The 15,737-nt window shown below is 48.7% G+C and overlaps 6 protein-coding genes across 6 annotated transcripts; 3 read left to right on the top strand and 3 right to left on the bottom strand.

The window, feature by feature from the left end:
• Positions 1 to 124: 124 nt before the first annotated feature.
• On the top strand, positions 125 to 1,111 carry FSST1_010784 (uncharacterized protein; the record flags this gene model as incomplete). The annotated part of the gene is made up of 1 exon (XM_083233851.1): positions 125 to 1,111. One exon carries the CDS (start codon positions 125 to 127, stop codon positions 1,109 to 1,111), a length of 987 nt encoding a protein of 328 aa, XP_083080480.1.
• Positions 1,112 to 1,325: 214 nt separating this feature from the next.
• FSST1_010783 (adaptin-ear-binding coat-associated family protein) lies at positions 1,326 to 2,090 on the bottom strand (the record flags this gene model as incomplete). The annotated part of the gene is made up of 1 exon (XM_083233850.1): positions 1,326 to 2,090. One exon carries the CDS (start codon positions 2,088 to 2,090, stop codon positions 1,326 to 1,328), a length of 765 nt encoding a protein of 254 aa, XP_083080479.1.
• A 639-nt stretch (positions 2,091 to 2,729) lies between these two features.
• On the top strand, positions 2,730 to 3,880 carry FSST1_010782 (translation initiation factor eIF2B subunit alpha; the record flags this gene model as incomplete). Its single annotated transcript, XM_083233849.1, has 4 exons — positions 2,730 to 2,751; positions 2,800 to 2,854; positions 2,904 to 3,726; positions 3,779 to 3,880. 4 exons carry the CDS (start codon positions 2,730 to 2,732, stop codon positions 3,878 to 3,880), a joined length of 1,002 nt encoding a protein of 333 aa, XP_083080478.1.
• A 484-nt stretch (positions 3,881 to 4,364) lies between these two features.
• Positions 4,365 to 7,672, bottom strand: FSST1_010781 (C-type lectin protein; the record flags this gene model as incomplete). Its single annotated transcript, XM_083233847.1, has 11 exons — positions 4,365 to 4,770; positions 4,819 to 5,216; positions 5,269 to 5,344; positions 5,402 to 6,095; positions 6,341 to 6,627; positions 6,677 to 6,698; positions 6,759 to 6,772; positions 6,822 to 6,936; positions 6,988 to 7,226; positions 7,276 to 7,394; positions 7,445 to 7,672. 11 exons carry the CDS (start codon positions 7,670 to 7,672, stop codon positions 4,365 to 4,367), a joined length of 2,598 nt encoding a protein of 865 aa, XP_083080477.1.
• A 1,727-nt stretch (positions 7,673 to 9,399) lies between these two features.
• Positions 9,400 to 12,065, bottom strand: FSST1_010780 (transcription factor domain-containing protein; the record flags this gene model as incomplete). The annotated part of the gene is made up of 2 exons (XM_083233846.1): positions 9,400 to 11,705; positions 12,020 to 12,065. The coding sequence occupies 2 exons, from the start codon at positions 12,063 to 12,065 to the stop codon at positions 9,400 to 9,402; spliced, it is 2,352 nt and encodes a 783-aa protein (XP_083080476.1).
• A 1,789-nt stretch (positions 12,066 to 13,854) lies between these two features.
• Positions 13,855 to 15,460, top strand: FSST1_010779 (senescence-associated protein-domain-containing protein; the record flags this gene model as incomplete). The annotated part of the gene is made up of 3 exons (XM_083233845.1): positions 13,855 to 13,863; positions 13,943 to 14,588; positions 14,643 to 15,460. The coding sequence occupies 3 exons, from the start codon at positions 13,855 to 13,857 to the stop codon at positions 15,458 to 15,460; spliced, it is 1,473 nt and encodes a 490-aa protein (XP_083080475.1).
• Between the last annotated feature and the right edge of the window lie 277 nt (positions 15,461 to 15,737).

Genomic DNA, 15,737 nt, shown 5'->3' with positions numbered 1-15,737 from the left:
AGTTGTCTTTGTTCGCAGGGGATAGTAGGGGCGATGGGAAGAATTGATATCTAGCAGATATTCGTGCTGTTTCTCTGCGCCTTGCTTCTTTGCTATCAAAACCAACAAGCACAACCTCTTCAAAATGAATATTGCTTTTACCCAAGTTCATGGCATGATTCAGCTACCTCCCATGGATGCAAGGATCACTCCCCCTCCGGAGGAGTTAAACGTTGTCATCCCCAAGCTGCAAACATTTCATATCCTCCCACCCTCACCCCAGTCCCTTCCGGATACACCATACCCAGAAACACCCTCCACTCCAAACCTATCACCACGAAAGAGACAGCGCCGACGTTCTTCGAGCTCTCGATCTCGTCAACCAAGACCAGATGCCAAGCAACAGCCTCAAGCCAACTCACGCCTCCTCCTCGAACCTCGCCCCTTTGAGAACCTCTTCACGGACCAGGCTTACCTTACCGGTATCTTCCAGCAACAGGCTTCACGAGCCTCAGAGCTCATGAGAAGATACTGCGCAGTTGAGCAGCAACTTCGAACCCTCGATGGTGACCAAGGACGACGCAAGCTGCGAAAGCAGCTGAGTTTTCTCAAATTCCAGATGAACCAGGCTGTCGAACAGGAAAAGATCATTTCCTCCCGTCTTTTTGATCTGTATGTCGAGATGCAGAGTCGTGAGACATGGGCTCAATCATGGACTGCCACCAGCCCGAGTGTTGAGTCACCGTATTGCTTCAGCCCTCAGTCCTACAGCTTTTCTGCTCCTACTACCCCTTTGGCAGGCTCGTCAGGGGAATTTGTCCCAATGGGCTACTTCAACGACTTCCATCAACCTGTTGAGCCATTCTTTGCTCCTTCAGAGCCGGCAGTGTGGAGGTTGGAAACTGTCGATGAAGCCGCTGAGGATCTTTTGTACGGTCCTGATTCATCTTCTGTGAGCATTGAGTCAGAGACTACCCCGGCGACACCCATTTCCGCAGAGCTTCCCTTCGCTGAAGAGAAGAACGAATGTAGTACAGAGACCAGAGACAAGCTGGATGATTCTCGCTTTGTGGTGGTAAGGGAGAGACGAATGAGTCTCCCCTGTCTTCGTCATGCTTGGCCGGAAGCCTAAGCTGATGATCATGGTGTGAATCTATTGCTGTACAATCGAATTTGGGAGTTACCTAATGACATCAAGCAAAAGAAACGTTTCGTGGGGCATTATATTATCTATCATTACTAGCATATCAGTTTGGCGTTTGTATTTTTAGCAAGTCTTTAGTTTGGTATATATACTGTATGTTTCAAAATCACATCGCTAATGCACCCTTGTGTATATTGCCTCTTTAAGCAAACTCTCCAAACTGACCATCGTCGAATCCAAGATCCTTAGCTGACTGCTTCTGCTGCTTTACGTCGTTGGCGCTTGGTGGAGGTGGTAATGAGAATCCGCCAGAAGAGCTTGGTCCAGCAGGTGGTGGTGGAAGAGCAAATGACTGGAGATCGCCTCCTGCTCCTGAGTTCGAACTATCCTGCTGTTTCCTCCTTCCAAACTTTGACCCACCAAAGCTCACTGTGATAGTTTCGCCCTCTTTGAGACTGTAATCTTTGTGTTCCTCTTTCTCTTTCGTCTCAGCCGGCTTACTCTGTTCGCCTTCCCAGCCCAATGCCTTTCTCGCCTCCTGTAGTGCAATGCTTAGGTCAAAAGCCTCGCTCCTCTCTTCAAACCCAATACCTAGAATGGCCTTTCGTCCCTGAGGATCGCGCACCGTCAGAGCGAAGAAGCGACTGCTATCAAGAACTGGCTCTACGACTCCAGGGGCGGTGTATGGCGCCGCAGCAAAAAGCTGTCCTGTTGATGCGTCCTCTAGCACGGCATCGACTTTGAGCTGGTTTTCAGATGAGGCAGATTCGTAGGCGGTCTCGACAACGCGTAGACGAGCAGTGAAGATATGGCGCTGGGGCTCGGCAGTCCATGTACTGGCAGAGTATCCCTTTGTCGAGGTCAGGGGAGGAATGTTGTAGACGTGAACGGCATTAGCGACGAAGAGGATGCGCTGAATGGCATCGTTTGGAAGGGCGGTGCCCGTAGCGGGATCGAGAAGCTCCATTGGTGAATGAAGTCAAGGGATTGAAGCTTGTGAGTTGCTGGTGAATCCGAAACGGGGATTGATCTGTATGAAATAGTTATAGCTTTAGAGATGAGAGCTACCCTCAAGTATAATGTAGGTAAGATGAAGGTGGAGAGCCGAGACTTAGAGTTCGGGAAGGGGTAGAAGGGTAGAGGGTAGAGGGGCAGGCGCGGGGCAGGTTTGATTGCATTCAGGCGCAGGGTAGTCAACTTTATTATGAGGTGAACTCATCAAATCATCGAGTCAAGACACGTTATAGAACAAAGCAACACAACTGGTCAAATTACTATCAGGACTAAGATTTAGGTAACAGTAAAATAACTCGGGTCAAAACATGTACATATACACTTTTCCGACTATGATGCTCTACTTCAGATCATAGACCCATAACAATCAATCACTGAAACCTTCCACTGAAGATGCCCTGAAGCAAGTGCCGTCATTTCGGCCCCGCTCCCCACCGGACATCCATTGTATTCACCCCGCCAAATCATCTCCAAGAGGCCTGACTCACCAGCATCGGATCAAAAATTCCCCTCCATCAGATTCTAGATTTGGGAATAGTATCATCTCAACCTCCCAACTACTTCCCTCGTAACCTCTCATACACTCTCCATAATGGCGACTATCGACACATCAGGTAAATGCCCCCATAACCACTTTACATTCCTATACTAACCTTGCAAAGTCGCTCCTTCCACCGAGGTTGAACAACCTCAAATCTCCAAAAGCGCCGATTTCGAGTCCGTCACCAGAATACCACTATTTGATACTTTTCTAACACCCTCTCAGTATCGTAGAGACATACCGCGGACTTCTTGTCTCAGACCCCGATCTCACGAAACCCGTCGCTGCGATTGAGTCCCTCATCGCCCTCCTAAACGCCCAACCTTCAACCACCGTCTTCGAGATCCTCGATACAGTCAAAGTCCACTCCGATCGCCTCAAGGCCTCCGTTTCGAACCCCGTGCCTCTCTCCGCCGGAACAGACCTCTTCCTCCAGTACCTCGTTTCTTCCCTTCGACAACAAGATGGCAGCTTCGACGCCGTGAGGCAGCATCTCCTCCGCAACGGACGCCTTTTTGCCCAGCGTGCTAACGCCGCGCGAGAGGGTATCGCAGATGCGGGATGGAGGCTGATTCGCGAGGGTCAGTGCATTCTTACACACGGTGCTTCGCGATCCGTTGTTGGTATCCTGGATCGCGCTGCTCAGAACCTTGGTGCTGGCAAGTTCAAGGTTATCTACGTTCGCGAGGAGACCCGTGTCGAGGAGAGTGATCGCGTAGTCCGCGAACTTCGCTCAAAGGGGATTCCCGTCGCAGAGATCGCAGAAGCTTCAGTGGCGTATGTAATGGGTCTGCTGCGCCAGGTCAACATGGTGCTTGTCGGTGCTGAAGCCGTCACATCCAACGGCGGTATCATCTCTCGTATGGGCACTCTGCAGCTTTCCAAGTTGGCGGCTGAGGCCAACCTTCCCTTCTACGTTGCTTGCGAGACACACAAGTTTGCGCGCAAGTTTGTGATGGACCAACGGGATATTGGCTTCAAGCAGGACATTCTCGACTTCAGTGTCGACACCAAGAGTAAGGATGCTGTCGACGCTGTCGACTTTACTGTAAGTTCCATTCGAGTTCTTGAATGACAAAGTTACTGACGCTTCGAAAAAGCCCCCGGATTTCATCTCCAAACTCATCACAGAGAATGGGATTAAGCTTCCCGGCTATGTTTTTGAGCAACTGCTCGATATCTACGGCAGTCTCAACGGTTGAGAAGTCATTCCACGTACGCAAACAAAATCACGCCCACTCTCAGTCACTGAATATGATGTGCCTGGCTCGTTGAGGCCTCTTTCACCACATCAGCTCTGTCGATTATGAAGAGGCCGGGAAAATATTAGCTTTCGGCGTTTGGGGCTTGTTGAAAGCCTGGTTAGACTGACATTATGAGTATTGTCCACAAACTGGGGATGCATATGGCATAATGGTTGATGTCCAAGAGGCCACGATGTTGGAAGGGCATTTGTTATCATTGCAGCAATCTTTGATTTGGTAAGGAGTTCAAAATACAAGGGTACGTAGAAACGGATATGAACGACACATTTGCTTTCTCAGGGAGTGACTATCCTCCTTCTCATCCCGCCTATGGCAATTTGGGGCCCATATGAATGTCAAAACTCCAACGAAACAGAACAAAATCATCCCAACAATTCGTTTACAGTAAGAAACCATTCGTATACAAGAATCATGATCATCGTTAAATATCCCGTACCAGTCTGGCTCCGACCCATGCGTAAGGGTAGTTCCTCTGGTACCAGTTCACGAAACTTGCCCGTCCTGCGATGCGTGGATGAGTAGCCCACGAACCACCCAAGACAATGTTGTGCTTGCCATCGAAAAAGTCTGTTGTATACAAAGGATACAGAGACATGGGCTCAAAGCCTTCGTGCCGTTCGAGAATTGAGCTCGTCCATTCCCAGACACCGCCCATCTCAGCTTGGCCAGCAAGTTTATTACCCCGAGAGGTAACTGACATAGGATGCCAGTGACGGAAACCGACATTGGCGTCGGTCAGGTCAAAGAATAGCTCAGAAGAGCTATCCTTGACCAGAGCTGAAGAGTTGGATGGCGGGGTTTCCTCCACGCCATCGTTGACAAGGTGTCTGCCATACGTTAATAAGGGGTGTTGGATCACTGGGGATTAGACTTACCCATTAACTGCGGGAACCGTCTTGGACAGGATACGTTCAGCTTCAGCCTTCTTCTGCTTATCGACATGTGCATAAATGCTTTTGGCCTCTTCAAAGGTAGGAATTCGACCACCCATCCACGCAGCACAGCCGACAAGCTCGTCGTATGAAGCAAATACAGGCCAGTCAAGGGCGTACTTGAGAGGGACTAAGCCATACATAGTTCTAACAAACTTGCCCTCGATGAACGAGTCGGGAACCGAGTTTGCGTGATGACCATTTCCATTTCCATTGGAGTAGCCATTTGAATGGCCATTAGTGTGGTGGCCGTTTGTAGCCCCACCTTGCTTGTTAGAAGTGACCGAGGACCATGAGACGGGAACACGATCAATCTTGGAGTTGTAAAGGTACTGGGCATACTACGGCTTTGGTCAGAACTTGATAGAATCCTCAGAGATCAATATTGTATACCTCTTCATTAGTGATAGGTCGACCTTGAGCTTGGAAGGCATGGACGTTCGCTTGGCGTGCTGGTTTCTCATTATCCCTATGAATGTATGTCAGTCGATGTTCCTCCCATTCAGTTAAGTAGACATGACCGTACCAGCCAAAGTGGCACGAAGGGTCGGTACCATCCTCGGGGTCATCCATGCCCAACGTGATTGTTTGCTCAGGAACATCAAACCACTGGTTCGGGACTCTAGCCTTGTACGCTTGCTGAGCCATCTTCGCAAAGTCGGGTTGAACTGTATGCGGCGGAGGAAGTGTCTTGTTGCTTTGGAGCATCATATAAAGCAAGGTCTCAATATGCATCAGCTCGTGCTCAAAACCAACCCAGATGGCCCGGCCAATCTCTCGAGGGATCTTGTCTTGGCCATTCTGATACAGCTTTTGCAGACGAGATCTAACCCTGTCTTGGTATAGAGTAATCTCTTGAATAGGAGGCCATTCGGCAGGTATTTCTGAATGAGAATGGCAATGCTCTGGGTTGTCCACATCAGGATCTATTCCTCTCTCAAAGATGGAATAGTAGGACGCGGGATCGGTCGGAGGTTGGCCCGTAGTCTTGGTCAACTGAATGTCAAGAAAGGTCGGGATATGGCCGAGATAAAAGATGCATGCATTGCGTAACTTGATGGGTTTCTCTTGAAGCTCTTCATCGGCAATCATGTCCTTTGTCACAATATCCCATGCCTTCCAAAGCGCCTTCCAGTCTTGGACTGTCGGTAGGGGCTTTGCGGCGTAGAGAGACGGGATTAGACTGAACGGCATACTCGATTTCTTTAGAAAGTGAAGGCCTGCCCAAGTGTTAGTCTTCTCTTGGCTAGCTCTTATGCACGCTCTTCATATGTCTCCAGCTTCACACATGTGCCCCCACGCCACCTCGAATACTGCCCCGTTTTGGACTCTTGCTTCTAGCAGAGCTGAAAAAGGAAACAGCCCTTTTTCTCGATTCGCGGGGTAGTTTGGTGGTGCATGATTTCAAGATATTGAATCGCATGTTTTTGGGGTGGGATGTGCATCATGGGGGAATGTGACCTACCATATTCATCTCCCCGACTCCAATAGCCAGTCTCAGTCAGGCCTGCCAACTTCCAAAGCTTTGTCTTTTCTTCTTCGGAATACTTGAGACTTTGTTCGATCCATACTCGTTCATGAGGCATAATTCTCGATCCGAGAACATCCGTCGGCCGGGTGGGAGCAAGAAATGCCTGATGCCGCCCGCCTTCAATATCATAGACGTACTCACCAATGACCTTCCATTCGCTCGGGTTAAAGACCTCTTCACCAAGGATCTCATTGGCGTTTTCAAGACCATTCAGGATGAATCTGTATGATGTCAGTATACAGGTTTTCCCCAATGTTCTGGTCGGCTTACTGATGGGTTACCCCCTTGGAGTCTGTATTCAAGAACTGCGGCATTAACATCGACAGATCCATTCAGATTCGAAACTACGTACCGTTGTATGCATGGCTATGGAATCATTAGTACTTCTGACATGTAAGCGGCGTATGTGACTTACTAAACCCTGGCCGGGTTACTGCAAGAGTCAACCGCGACGATCATGGAATCGGACGGCGTGAGGACCTCTGCGAACCCTCCCAAGAAATCAGCTGCCTCATCTCGCGTGAAGTTTCCTATAATTTCTCATCAGTATCGTGAGACCTGCGTCTCCGGGAGGGACATACCGATACTAGAACCGAGGTGAATGATGCACTTTGAACGGCTCGTAAGAGAAGGATGCTTGAGCCATTCCCTTCCGTCGTCATATGTCCCTAGAAGGCCATGGCACGAGACATATTTGAAGTCGGGTACCTGAGCCAGAGTACGCTCAAGTTCCTTAAGAGACAGATCCAGAGCAAAGTATTGGATAGGCTTTTTAGCCTCTTCAAAGGCCTGCAGAAGCAAGCAGATCTTGCGGAGGTTTCTTCCTAATGTTAGTGACGAAGAATCATGATATGGGAGAATTGACTAACCCGCTTCCCAACTCGATCACCATAGATCCCTCAGGAATCTGGCTGGCAATTTCCGCCGAGTTCTTTTTCAAGATCTCAATTTCATAGTTTGTCAAGTAATACTCATCCAGATATGTGATCTGGACTTCTATGAGTAATTGTAAGAGGGGTCTCGGCAGAATCAACATACGTCCTCGAATATCTGTAGCCCTTTCTCGTTGTACAAAAGAAGCGTGGGGAGCTTCCTTGGGCCATTGTCAGGATTAAAGGAAGTGGCAATGTCATCCTTCAAATTCAGCTCAACATATTCACCACGAATATCGATAATACTAGGTGGAGAGGGCGTCGGAATGCTACCATTCTGCTTTACGCTCGGAGGAGCCGCGGCGGCAGCTGAAGACGCCGTAAGAGAAGGCATTATAAAACAAAACTGAACTAAACAGGGTACTGTAAAACTTCAACTCGAAATTTAATGCTTGATTGAGGTAGGTAGATGGGGACAACTTTGGTTTATAGCTTATAACGGAAATCGTCTTAAAGGGCGTGCCACTTATTACTGTCCTCCCACCCATACCAATAGGTCCGAAGTACCTGGACATGTTTACCTCCTCAGTGGAGAATAGCTCAGACGACTCCTCACATCTTGATCGAGCTGGGCAGGTATCACGGCCAAACAACGCGGGGGATGGTACGCTATTCTTAGTAAGGAGAATCGTCATCATGCCGGATAGTCTGGCAATGATACTTTGCGCCAGGAACACAGCCAGGACGGCCTAGGCGATCCACTTGGACGTCGCAAAGAGGAAACCGAATGTGCCTCAACGGAAGTAAATGGCCCTCCGATCGACAGACTTTGGCTTTGCAGCAAGTACTGTACATTGTTCTCGACAAGCTCGGATGCTCTTTGTATGTGAAAGATTCTGAAATAATTTTGTCATGGTCTGCATTCTCACAGTTGCAGCATCAGCACTTGTGGAGCGAAAGTGGGAGAGGTTGATAACTGGCAAATCAATCCCAAGAAGCCACCGCCCCACGCCCCACGCGCGTGGGAGAGCTCACAAGGTTATGTTGAAGCTTGGAGCTTTGGTAGAGTCAAGCTCGATTGTGCGTGGAGGAGCTTTGGTAGTCTTATATATCGATCAATAGAGCTCGTCGATGCATAGTACTTCGAAACTTCAGCCTTATCTTGCGTGATCATGAAGCTTACCCCAGATCCTTGAAGCCGTGGAGATCAGTACATTAGAGCATCTTCTAAGTCAACTGTTTCCTGACGGAATCAAGTCCCTGCAGAGACCTCGGAAGTACATCGAACCGCAAACAGCGCAAGTGCAAGCCGTGTCTCGGGAAACCGGTTTGTACGGGTCATCGATTTGTCTGTTGTCCAAATATAATAGACAGGATTCGTTGATCTCAGAGATAAGATGGGACTTGTAAAGCTGCCCTGGTCAGGTCGTAAAGGACCCCACGAAGCTTCCGGAAATGCCAGCTCAAAGCCCCTCTTGGTACTTGGGCCGCCCGCTATGACATGCCTGTTTGGAGGTAGTTGTCTGACAAGGGGTGAGCACTAGGTGCAGTGACTTGCATTTGCCGGTCTTGGCGATCCAGTAGTGACTTGATCTGAACGTCATGCGACAGGTAAGCTCGTAGCTGCAACTCCCCGAGCCAGAGCTGATGAGTGATCAGATCCATCGCCGCGGAAGTTGAGTAATGATTGATTAATCAGTCGACAACGTCACCTTCTTTTACCGATCTTATGCGATTCGGGCCGGTATCGAACCATTGAGGATTTGTTAACCGAATTCTTGGATGAGGTTGGAGGACGAAGAAATGGTTGATGCTGCAGTGCAGAAGAAAGGAAGGTGGAAGACTGGGACAGACTGACAGTACTTCGTCCTCCTTCCGAGTTATACAATCAGAAAGGAGATCAGAAAACCGATGTGAGCTTCAACATGCAAAATAAACTGTCTCATACTAAGGCAGGTACAAGGGATCTCATCTGCAATGTTGCTTCTTGAGCAGCCAGACTGTGCCCTAAGGGCCAACCTCATTCATACTCCATCGAACGACCTTGGTAAAACATCATGATTATCTCCACATCATATTCATACAATATTACATTTTAAAACATTGATCAAAATCTGGCTATCAATTGAATGCCACTCTTAACTTTCCTGCGCCAGAAAACCCTTCCAAATCATTCAAGACTTTGCTTATCCGCTGCGACTCCAACATTCCAATATCCGTCCTCAAGAACTTTAGTGTATCTATTTCGATAGGTTCATCGTCGATTCCAGGCAATAAGAATTGGCTTTTCGATATCGACGCAGCAGGTTTGGGGGGCTCTTCTAGGGTTGATAGCATACTCGGTAACGTTGGGCTCGTACTATGACGATGCGCAGAGTCCATTCTTTGTATGCGATCGTCGAACGATCCCGTCGAACAAGCAGCTTCTCGATTTTGGGCAACAGGGTTTCTCATCTGCGAGAAATATCGGTTTGTGCCCTCAAGGTTATCCAAATAACTTCGCGCAGCGGGAAAGTAAGCCGTGGCTCTTCGCAACGCCTGGCAAGCGGTTCCCACCATTTCCTCTTCGAGAACGTTTGATGTGTCTGCGAAATCAAGAATTTGCTGACTTGTCACTTTCTGCTTCAGATCCATGTGGGGGAAATGCCGAGCATATACCGCTATGAATCCTGCCAGCCAGGTGGAAAATGCAGTGAGTGATGATAGAGGTAATTTGTCTTTGCAGAGCTCAATCAAGTCGATCACATTGCGAGATGCTCGGAAAACTTCTTCTGAACTCTCTTCCCAAAACCCATCTGGAGCATGATCGAGGGTAGGATGGGTTCGGTCAAGAGGACCTTGTGGTCTACGACAGCGAAGGGGCAAGAATGGTAAGTATTCTCGGTTAAGGACGATCTGACAGGCCGAGGTCAACATATGCATCGAGACGTAGGTGTTGGTAGCTTGGTGGTTGTCGTGCCGGTAGTAGTTTTGTCGGGACAAGGTAAAAGTATCGGGCAGTCCGTTGTAGAATGTGTTCAGTTTGGCTCTTAACTCATGGAATCTCGACCTATTATCCCAAGGAGGAAAATTTTCGTGCTCACGACCACCCTTCGAGCTATATGTCGATATGTCGCTCCATATATCGACCAGTCTGATAAACTGACTCAGAGTACTGTCGTCGTTCATCTGGGGCTGAATAAGTCCTTCGGGCTGCCTTAGGAACCCCGTGTAGACATGCAGAGACAAATCGAATGCCATTTCAGAACATGGTAACTGTATCCGCAAAGTCTCAATCGGAGTGCTAAGGGCTCTACCACTTCCACCTCCCATCAGGCGATCGAGAATGAAGCAACTGTACATTGTTCGCCGTCGGGTTTCTCTGACGATGGCGATCTCGGCTGACCCTGTTCGAGATTGTTGTGATGTTGTCTGTTTCTCCAACAGGCCCATTCGTTGGTCATCAAGTTCGAGCTTCATCATCTTGGCCATTCGAGTCGCAACCCCGATATACATCCACGCAGACTCATTCCCTTGGCTCCACTCAAATAGCCCAAGCATCAAGAATGCCTGGATTCTCTCCACAGTTATGGTGTCCATGGCCGTCCGTAGAGGACCTAGGGCTGTAGTGAGAACGGTAGCAAAAAAGTCAGAAGCAGCCAATGGGTTCTTCTGGGGCTGTAATGTACGTGGTCGGGCATGTCCATGCTGTGAACTCTGCAAATGCGTCACGTAGCGCACCAAGTCCGGATGGAATCGAGCTGTCAGTGTCAAAATTCCGAGTAGCACCATGTTCAGCTCAGACGAACAGTCCTTTTTCTGTCCAGGTTCACTGATCATCCTTTCCTTGAGCGATGGCAGATGGATGAAGGGAAGTTCTGTTGCATAATGCTGTTTGTAGATGCTGAGCAGTTGACTCCAAAGCTCAGTTGTCAAAAAGGGATATGCTAGAACTTCTGCCGCGTAAGCAGTCGACCTCTCGCTGTTACGCCCAGGCACCTCGTCTAGTTTTCTTGTTCTTTTCTTTTCCTGGTGTGGTTCCTTTTCTGACCTGGCCGCTGCCTGAGATTCGCTTCGTTTTGGTGGAATAGGGGCCGGCTCGGGATATTGGCACTGGTGGCTTCCCTTGACACAATGATCGCAGGGACTATGGCCTCCATCGTTATTGCATTTTATCTTTGATCTCCTACATCGCACACAGGCAATACTAGACCGCATGGGTAGTTTCGTTCTGGAGCTTGTTCTGTCAGCCCTCTCATCAGAGTTGGAGGGTGTCTGGGTCCATATCAGGCTATCGTCACCGGCGTCATGTCTGAGTTCGTCATGACGAGGAAACCAGTTTGACGCCGGCAACGTGCCCTCTCGGGCACGGGATAGTTCTTCGAGTTTTCTTTTTGAATTCGGCAATGGATGTGATGGTGTCTCTGACGGCTTATTGCCCTCGGGGTCTATGGGAGACAGTATAGACTGGATGCGAAGTTGGGAAGCTATTTTGGCGGTTTGTGCTCCTTTCGAGCCGTGCTTTTGGTATCAAAAAGGTCTATTGCGGCTGCACCGGTGATCTCAGGAGTGAAACAATATGGGAAAGTGTCAACCAAATTCGAGTGCTGTAGCAATATTAGATAGGTAGTCCAAATGTCTTGTTAACTCGATGGGGCATAAAACTATTTATTATCCAGAACCACCTACGAAATATCAACATTGGATCCATATCAAGTAAATGAGAACCCGGGCCGACCATCGCTCTCTCATGCCGACTTACAAGATATTCTAGACGGCCCACGCAACCGAGTCACTAGTCCATACATGGTAACTTACAGGCCAGACGTGCATAAAATCTGGGTAAGGAAGGACATGGATCCTTTGCTAGAGCCGTATCAGAAGAACGTCAAAGCCAGGCAAGGGACTTTTACCGCAAGTTTGGTCAGAAAGAAAGAAAACACTAAACTAGTGTGCCGTGGGTTCGCCGACAGAGCCTCAAGATCATGACAGCCAACGTCAAGAGTTGACTGGTTGGGAAAGTGTTTCCGATATGATAGATCCATCGTCTCATATAATATTAGAAAGGAGTGCTAGCTACGCAACTATTTTTTCTTTCTTTTGCAATAAGGGGTTTGTTATCTCAGTGTTGCCCAACTGATGACCACTGTTGTTGTTCATACATATTCCCTTGTGTTTTGACACTGATGAACCCCAGATCTCCAGCAGAGAGAGACTGTTCAGGGATTGTGGGAACTCTATATGGGGTTAATGGATGGATACAGGGGACAAACTTATACGTAATAATGGGGCAAAATAGCATGATGAAAAATATTACAACGAACCATTGCGGGTTCCCTTTTGTCCAGCTTTTGGTTTTGGTAGGTTTTACCGTAGCGTTCGCAAAATGCAGTACTTTATATTCCTGTAAGCGTTGTATAAATCATTCGAGGTCAAGAGGTAGTCGGTTGATGTAGAATGGGTATGATATCACCATGTTTGGCAATGCTGCAAGTGGCAGTCAACAAATCCGACGAGGCCGAGATCTAGAGAGAAATCCACGGGGCCGATTTACGGAGATGAAGAAATGAGAGCCGTTTTGGCTCGGGCTGTGGGCACGGGAACGGCTTGGCTAGAGGCTCTGCAAGAACCTTACCACGGGTAATTAAAGAAGGTTAAAAGAGAACAGTAAAATAGGCCTATCGTGACGATCATTAGCATCAATTCATTAGTAGATCAATTACCTAACAGACTGTAAGTGATTCTAGACCTTCGGCTGAATACATATCCGTCATGCGCCTCGATTGTTTGCGTGGCTGTGGCCATCAATTCATAGCATTTGCCTCATAGAAAGACAAGCCTTTGGAATACACCAATAACTGTTGGCCTACATGATCATCCTGGTCATGTTGACAACAAAATGCCAAGCTGGGCTAGTTACTAACCATCAATGGACCCCTCTGAAGGTAAATCTAGGGACTTTAAGCTTAAGTGCTTCGCCCATTTGCACACGCATCTCTGTTGATGGCAAATCCCCCAACATGAAAGAAACTTTGTAACAATTTCTTGTTTTATTTCCTGAAGCCATAAGCCACACCACTTCAACTCAACTCAACCCAAGTCAACCTACTAAGGTCCTGTTCTAGAGGTGGCGATTACAGGGGTTAATTATTCCATCATGATGCTCGAACCAATGAATGACGTCGCCGCCTATAAAAGAGGCCTCACAAACTGCTCAAGCTCATCGTTGGATTCAATTTAAGCGCCGACAGACGCCCACCCTCTTTTGGCTATAACAAATTATCTTTGCAGCCAACATCACCCTCTTCTGCAAATCAACTACTTGCAGCAGCCGCCGAGCATAACATTACATTGCATTAACGCGCATCGCGCTTGTCTTTGCCTGCCTACCTATAGTTGGTGGTGGATCAGGGTTCTGTCATAAGAGGCGACCCCTCCATCTTGACTCTGTGACTTTCCAAGTTCCAGGATTTTATCATCTCTCCCCTATTCTCGTCTGCGACTCGTCAACCTAAGTTCATTCCTCTTCTCTACTCTCGATAATCCTAGAATTAGACCCTTCTCCTTCAGCCAAGCAAACATCAAATTTCATCCAATATGTCTAATGTAAGTCATGGCATCGGCCCTATCCTGCCCATGACGCCCATCTTTGCGCCTCAACTATACTAACAAAAACCTCCAACAGGATCCGAAGCTTCTCTACGCTGTAGAAGGCATCAATGCCTACCACATTACCAATGGCAAAGAGCAGTCGCTCACTCCTTCGGGACCCCAGACACTGTCGCTTCTGATGGTCCCGACCTCATCTGGCTTTGTCGAACCTGCAGGAACTGGCTCCGGTGAAGAGGACTTTTACCTACACCTACATCTCCCTCCAGAGCTTGACCTGCCTCTTCCCGCCACGACCCAGATCTACCACCAGCCACCTACAAGTTACTTGATTCCTCGTTGGGATCTCGGCCCCGACAGCGGCGCCTTTACCCGTATCGAATTCCCTCCTGCCAACTCTCGGCCCGGTGTTCAGGAAGATGTCGACACTTTCGAGACTATCCTCGCCCAGTGCACCGCATTCCTTGAACGCTCAGCTCCTCCCCACCCGCCTCGACCCTCCGAGAAGGCACAGGCCAAGGCACGCGAAGCTGCTGGAGAGCAGCTTCCCGCTTATAACCCAGCTGACTATAATCCTGGGGAGAATTATGCTCGAGGCAGCCAGAGCGCAAATAGTGCCGGCCGAATCGTTCTTATCGACGAGGAAGATGGCAGCGTTTTAGGAGAGCTGACCGACAGCTATCAGGTGGTGGAAGATAGCAAGATCAAGCCTGGTTCCAAAGGTATGTACTAGAAAGTTCAGAACATGTCACCTTTAATTGCTAATGTGCGCGCAGAGCCCGTCGAGATTGCCCTTCCTACCGATGGTGGCCAGAACATCTCCGTCCAACCTGCTTCTCAGTCCTGGGCTGAGATGGACATGCACCCTGCGTACAAAAAGTCGACTCTTGTAAGCAGCGCAAGCAAAGCGTCTCGACTGATTGTTACCACGTCCGACGTTGTTTCCAGAACACTTCAAAGCCAAGCCGACAACTTTACCCAGAAAACAAAGCCCAATGAAAATCCTGTCACCTTCGCCCCCACTACACATGAGCATATCCGTCGAATCAACACCTTCTCCAACAGGGCAGCTACTTTCTCGGCCACTACGGTTGGTACCATCGGCAACTTGGCACAGAATCTTGGTGCAACCGTCACTCGCCGCAAGGATGGACGAGCTAGAGGCTACGATAAGGATGGCAAAGCCATTGACACCTATAAGCCAGGTGTGCTCAACAAGAGCTTAATGGCCTTCAACACTGTCGTCGATGGTATTGAACAAGCTGGTCGCAACCTACTTACTGGCACATCATCTAGTGTAACAACTGTTGTTGGTCACCGCTGGGGTGCTGAAGCTGGCGAGGTGTCGCGTAACCTCGGCGGTGGTGTCAAGAACGTTGGACTCGTCTACATTGACGTTACAGGTGTGTCCCGGCGTGCCATTCTCAAGAGTGTCGCAAAGGGTATGGTTGTGGGCAAGGTCAAGGGCGGCGGCGAGATTATTGTCGGGGGTACAGACAACGAGCTCATCGAGGCGAGACAAGGTAATGGCCAAGGGGCGCAAAGCACATATGGTGACAATGTGAGCGTCGCAAATGGCAAGAAGCCCGCTTAAGGGACAGTCACGAAATGGGAAGACATTGGAGTAGGGGTTACTTATGACTTGATTTTGGTGCGGTTCACTTGGGCATTCTATTGGGTGGCAATGCGATTTGATCAATCATGCATGTTGAAAAGCCAGTGTATCATTTTAGTAGGGAATATTTTCATTGAGTTTTAATGATGTATAATGAAAATGAAATCCAGATACTTGAATGGTGTAAGTGAGATGATCTGCAAGGTGCAGTACAGTATGTGTACCAGCATGTACGGTGTGATCGCGGGGCAGTTGC

This window comes from Fusarium sambucinum, chromosome III (assembly GCF_050947815.1).
Source record: "Fusarium sambucinum isolate potato_lamoka chromosome III, whole genome shotgun sequence".
NCBI lineage: Eukaryota > Fungi > Ascomycota > Sordariomycetes > Hypocreales > Nectriaceae > Fusarium > Fusarium sambucinum.
The sequence above is the reverse complement of the archived record's forward strand: the minus strand, read 5'-3'. Positions and strand labels throughout refer to the sequence as shown.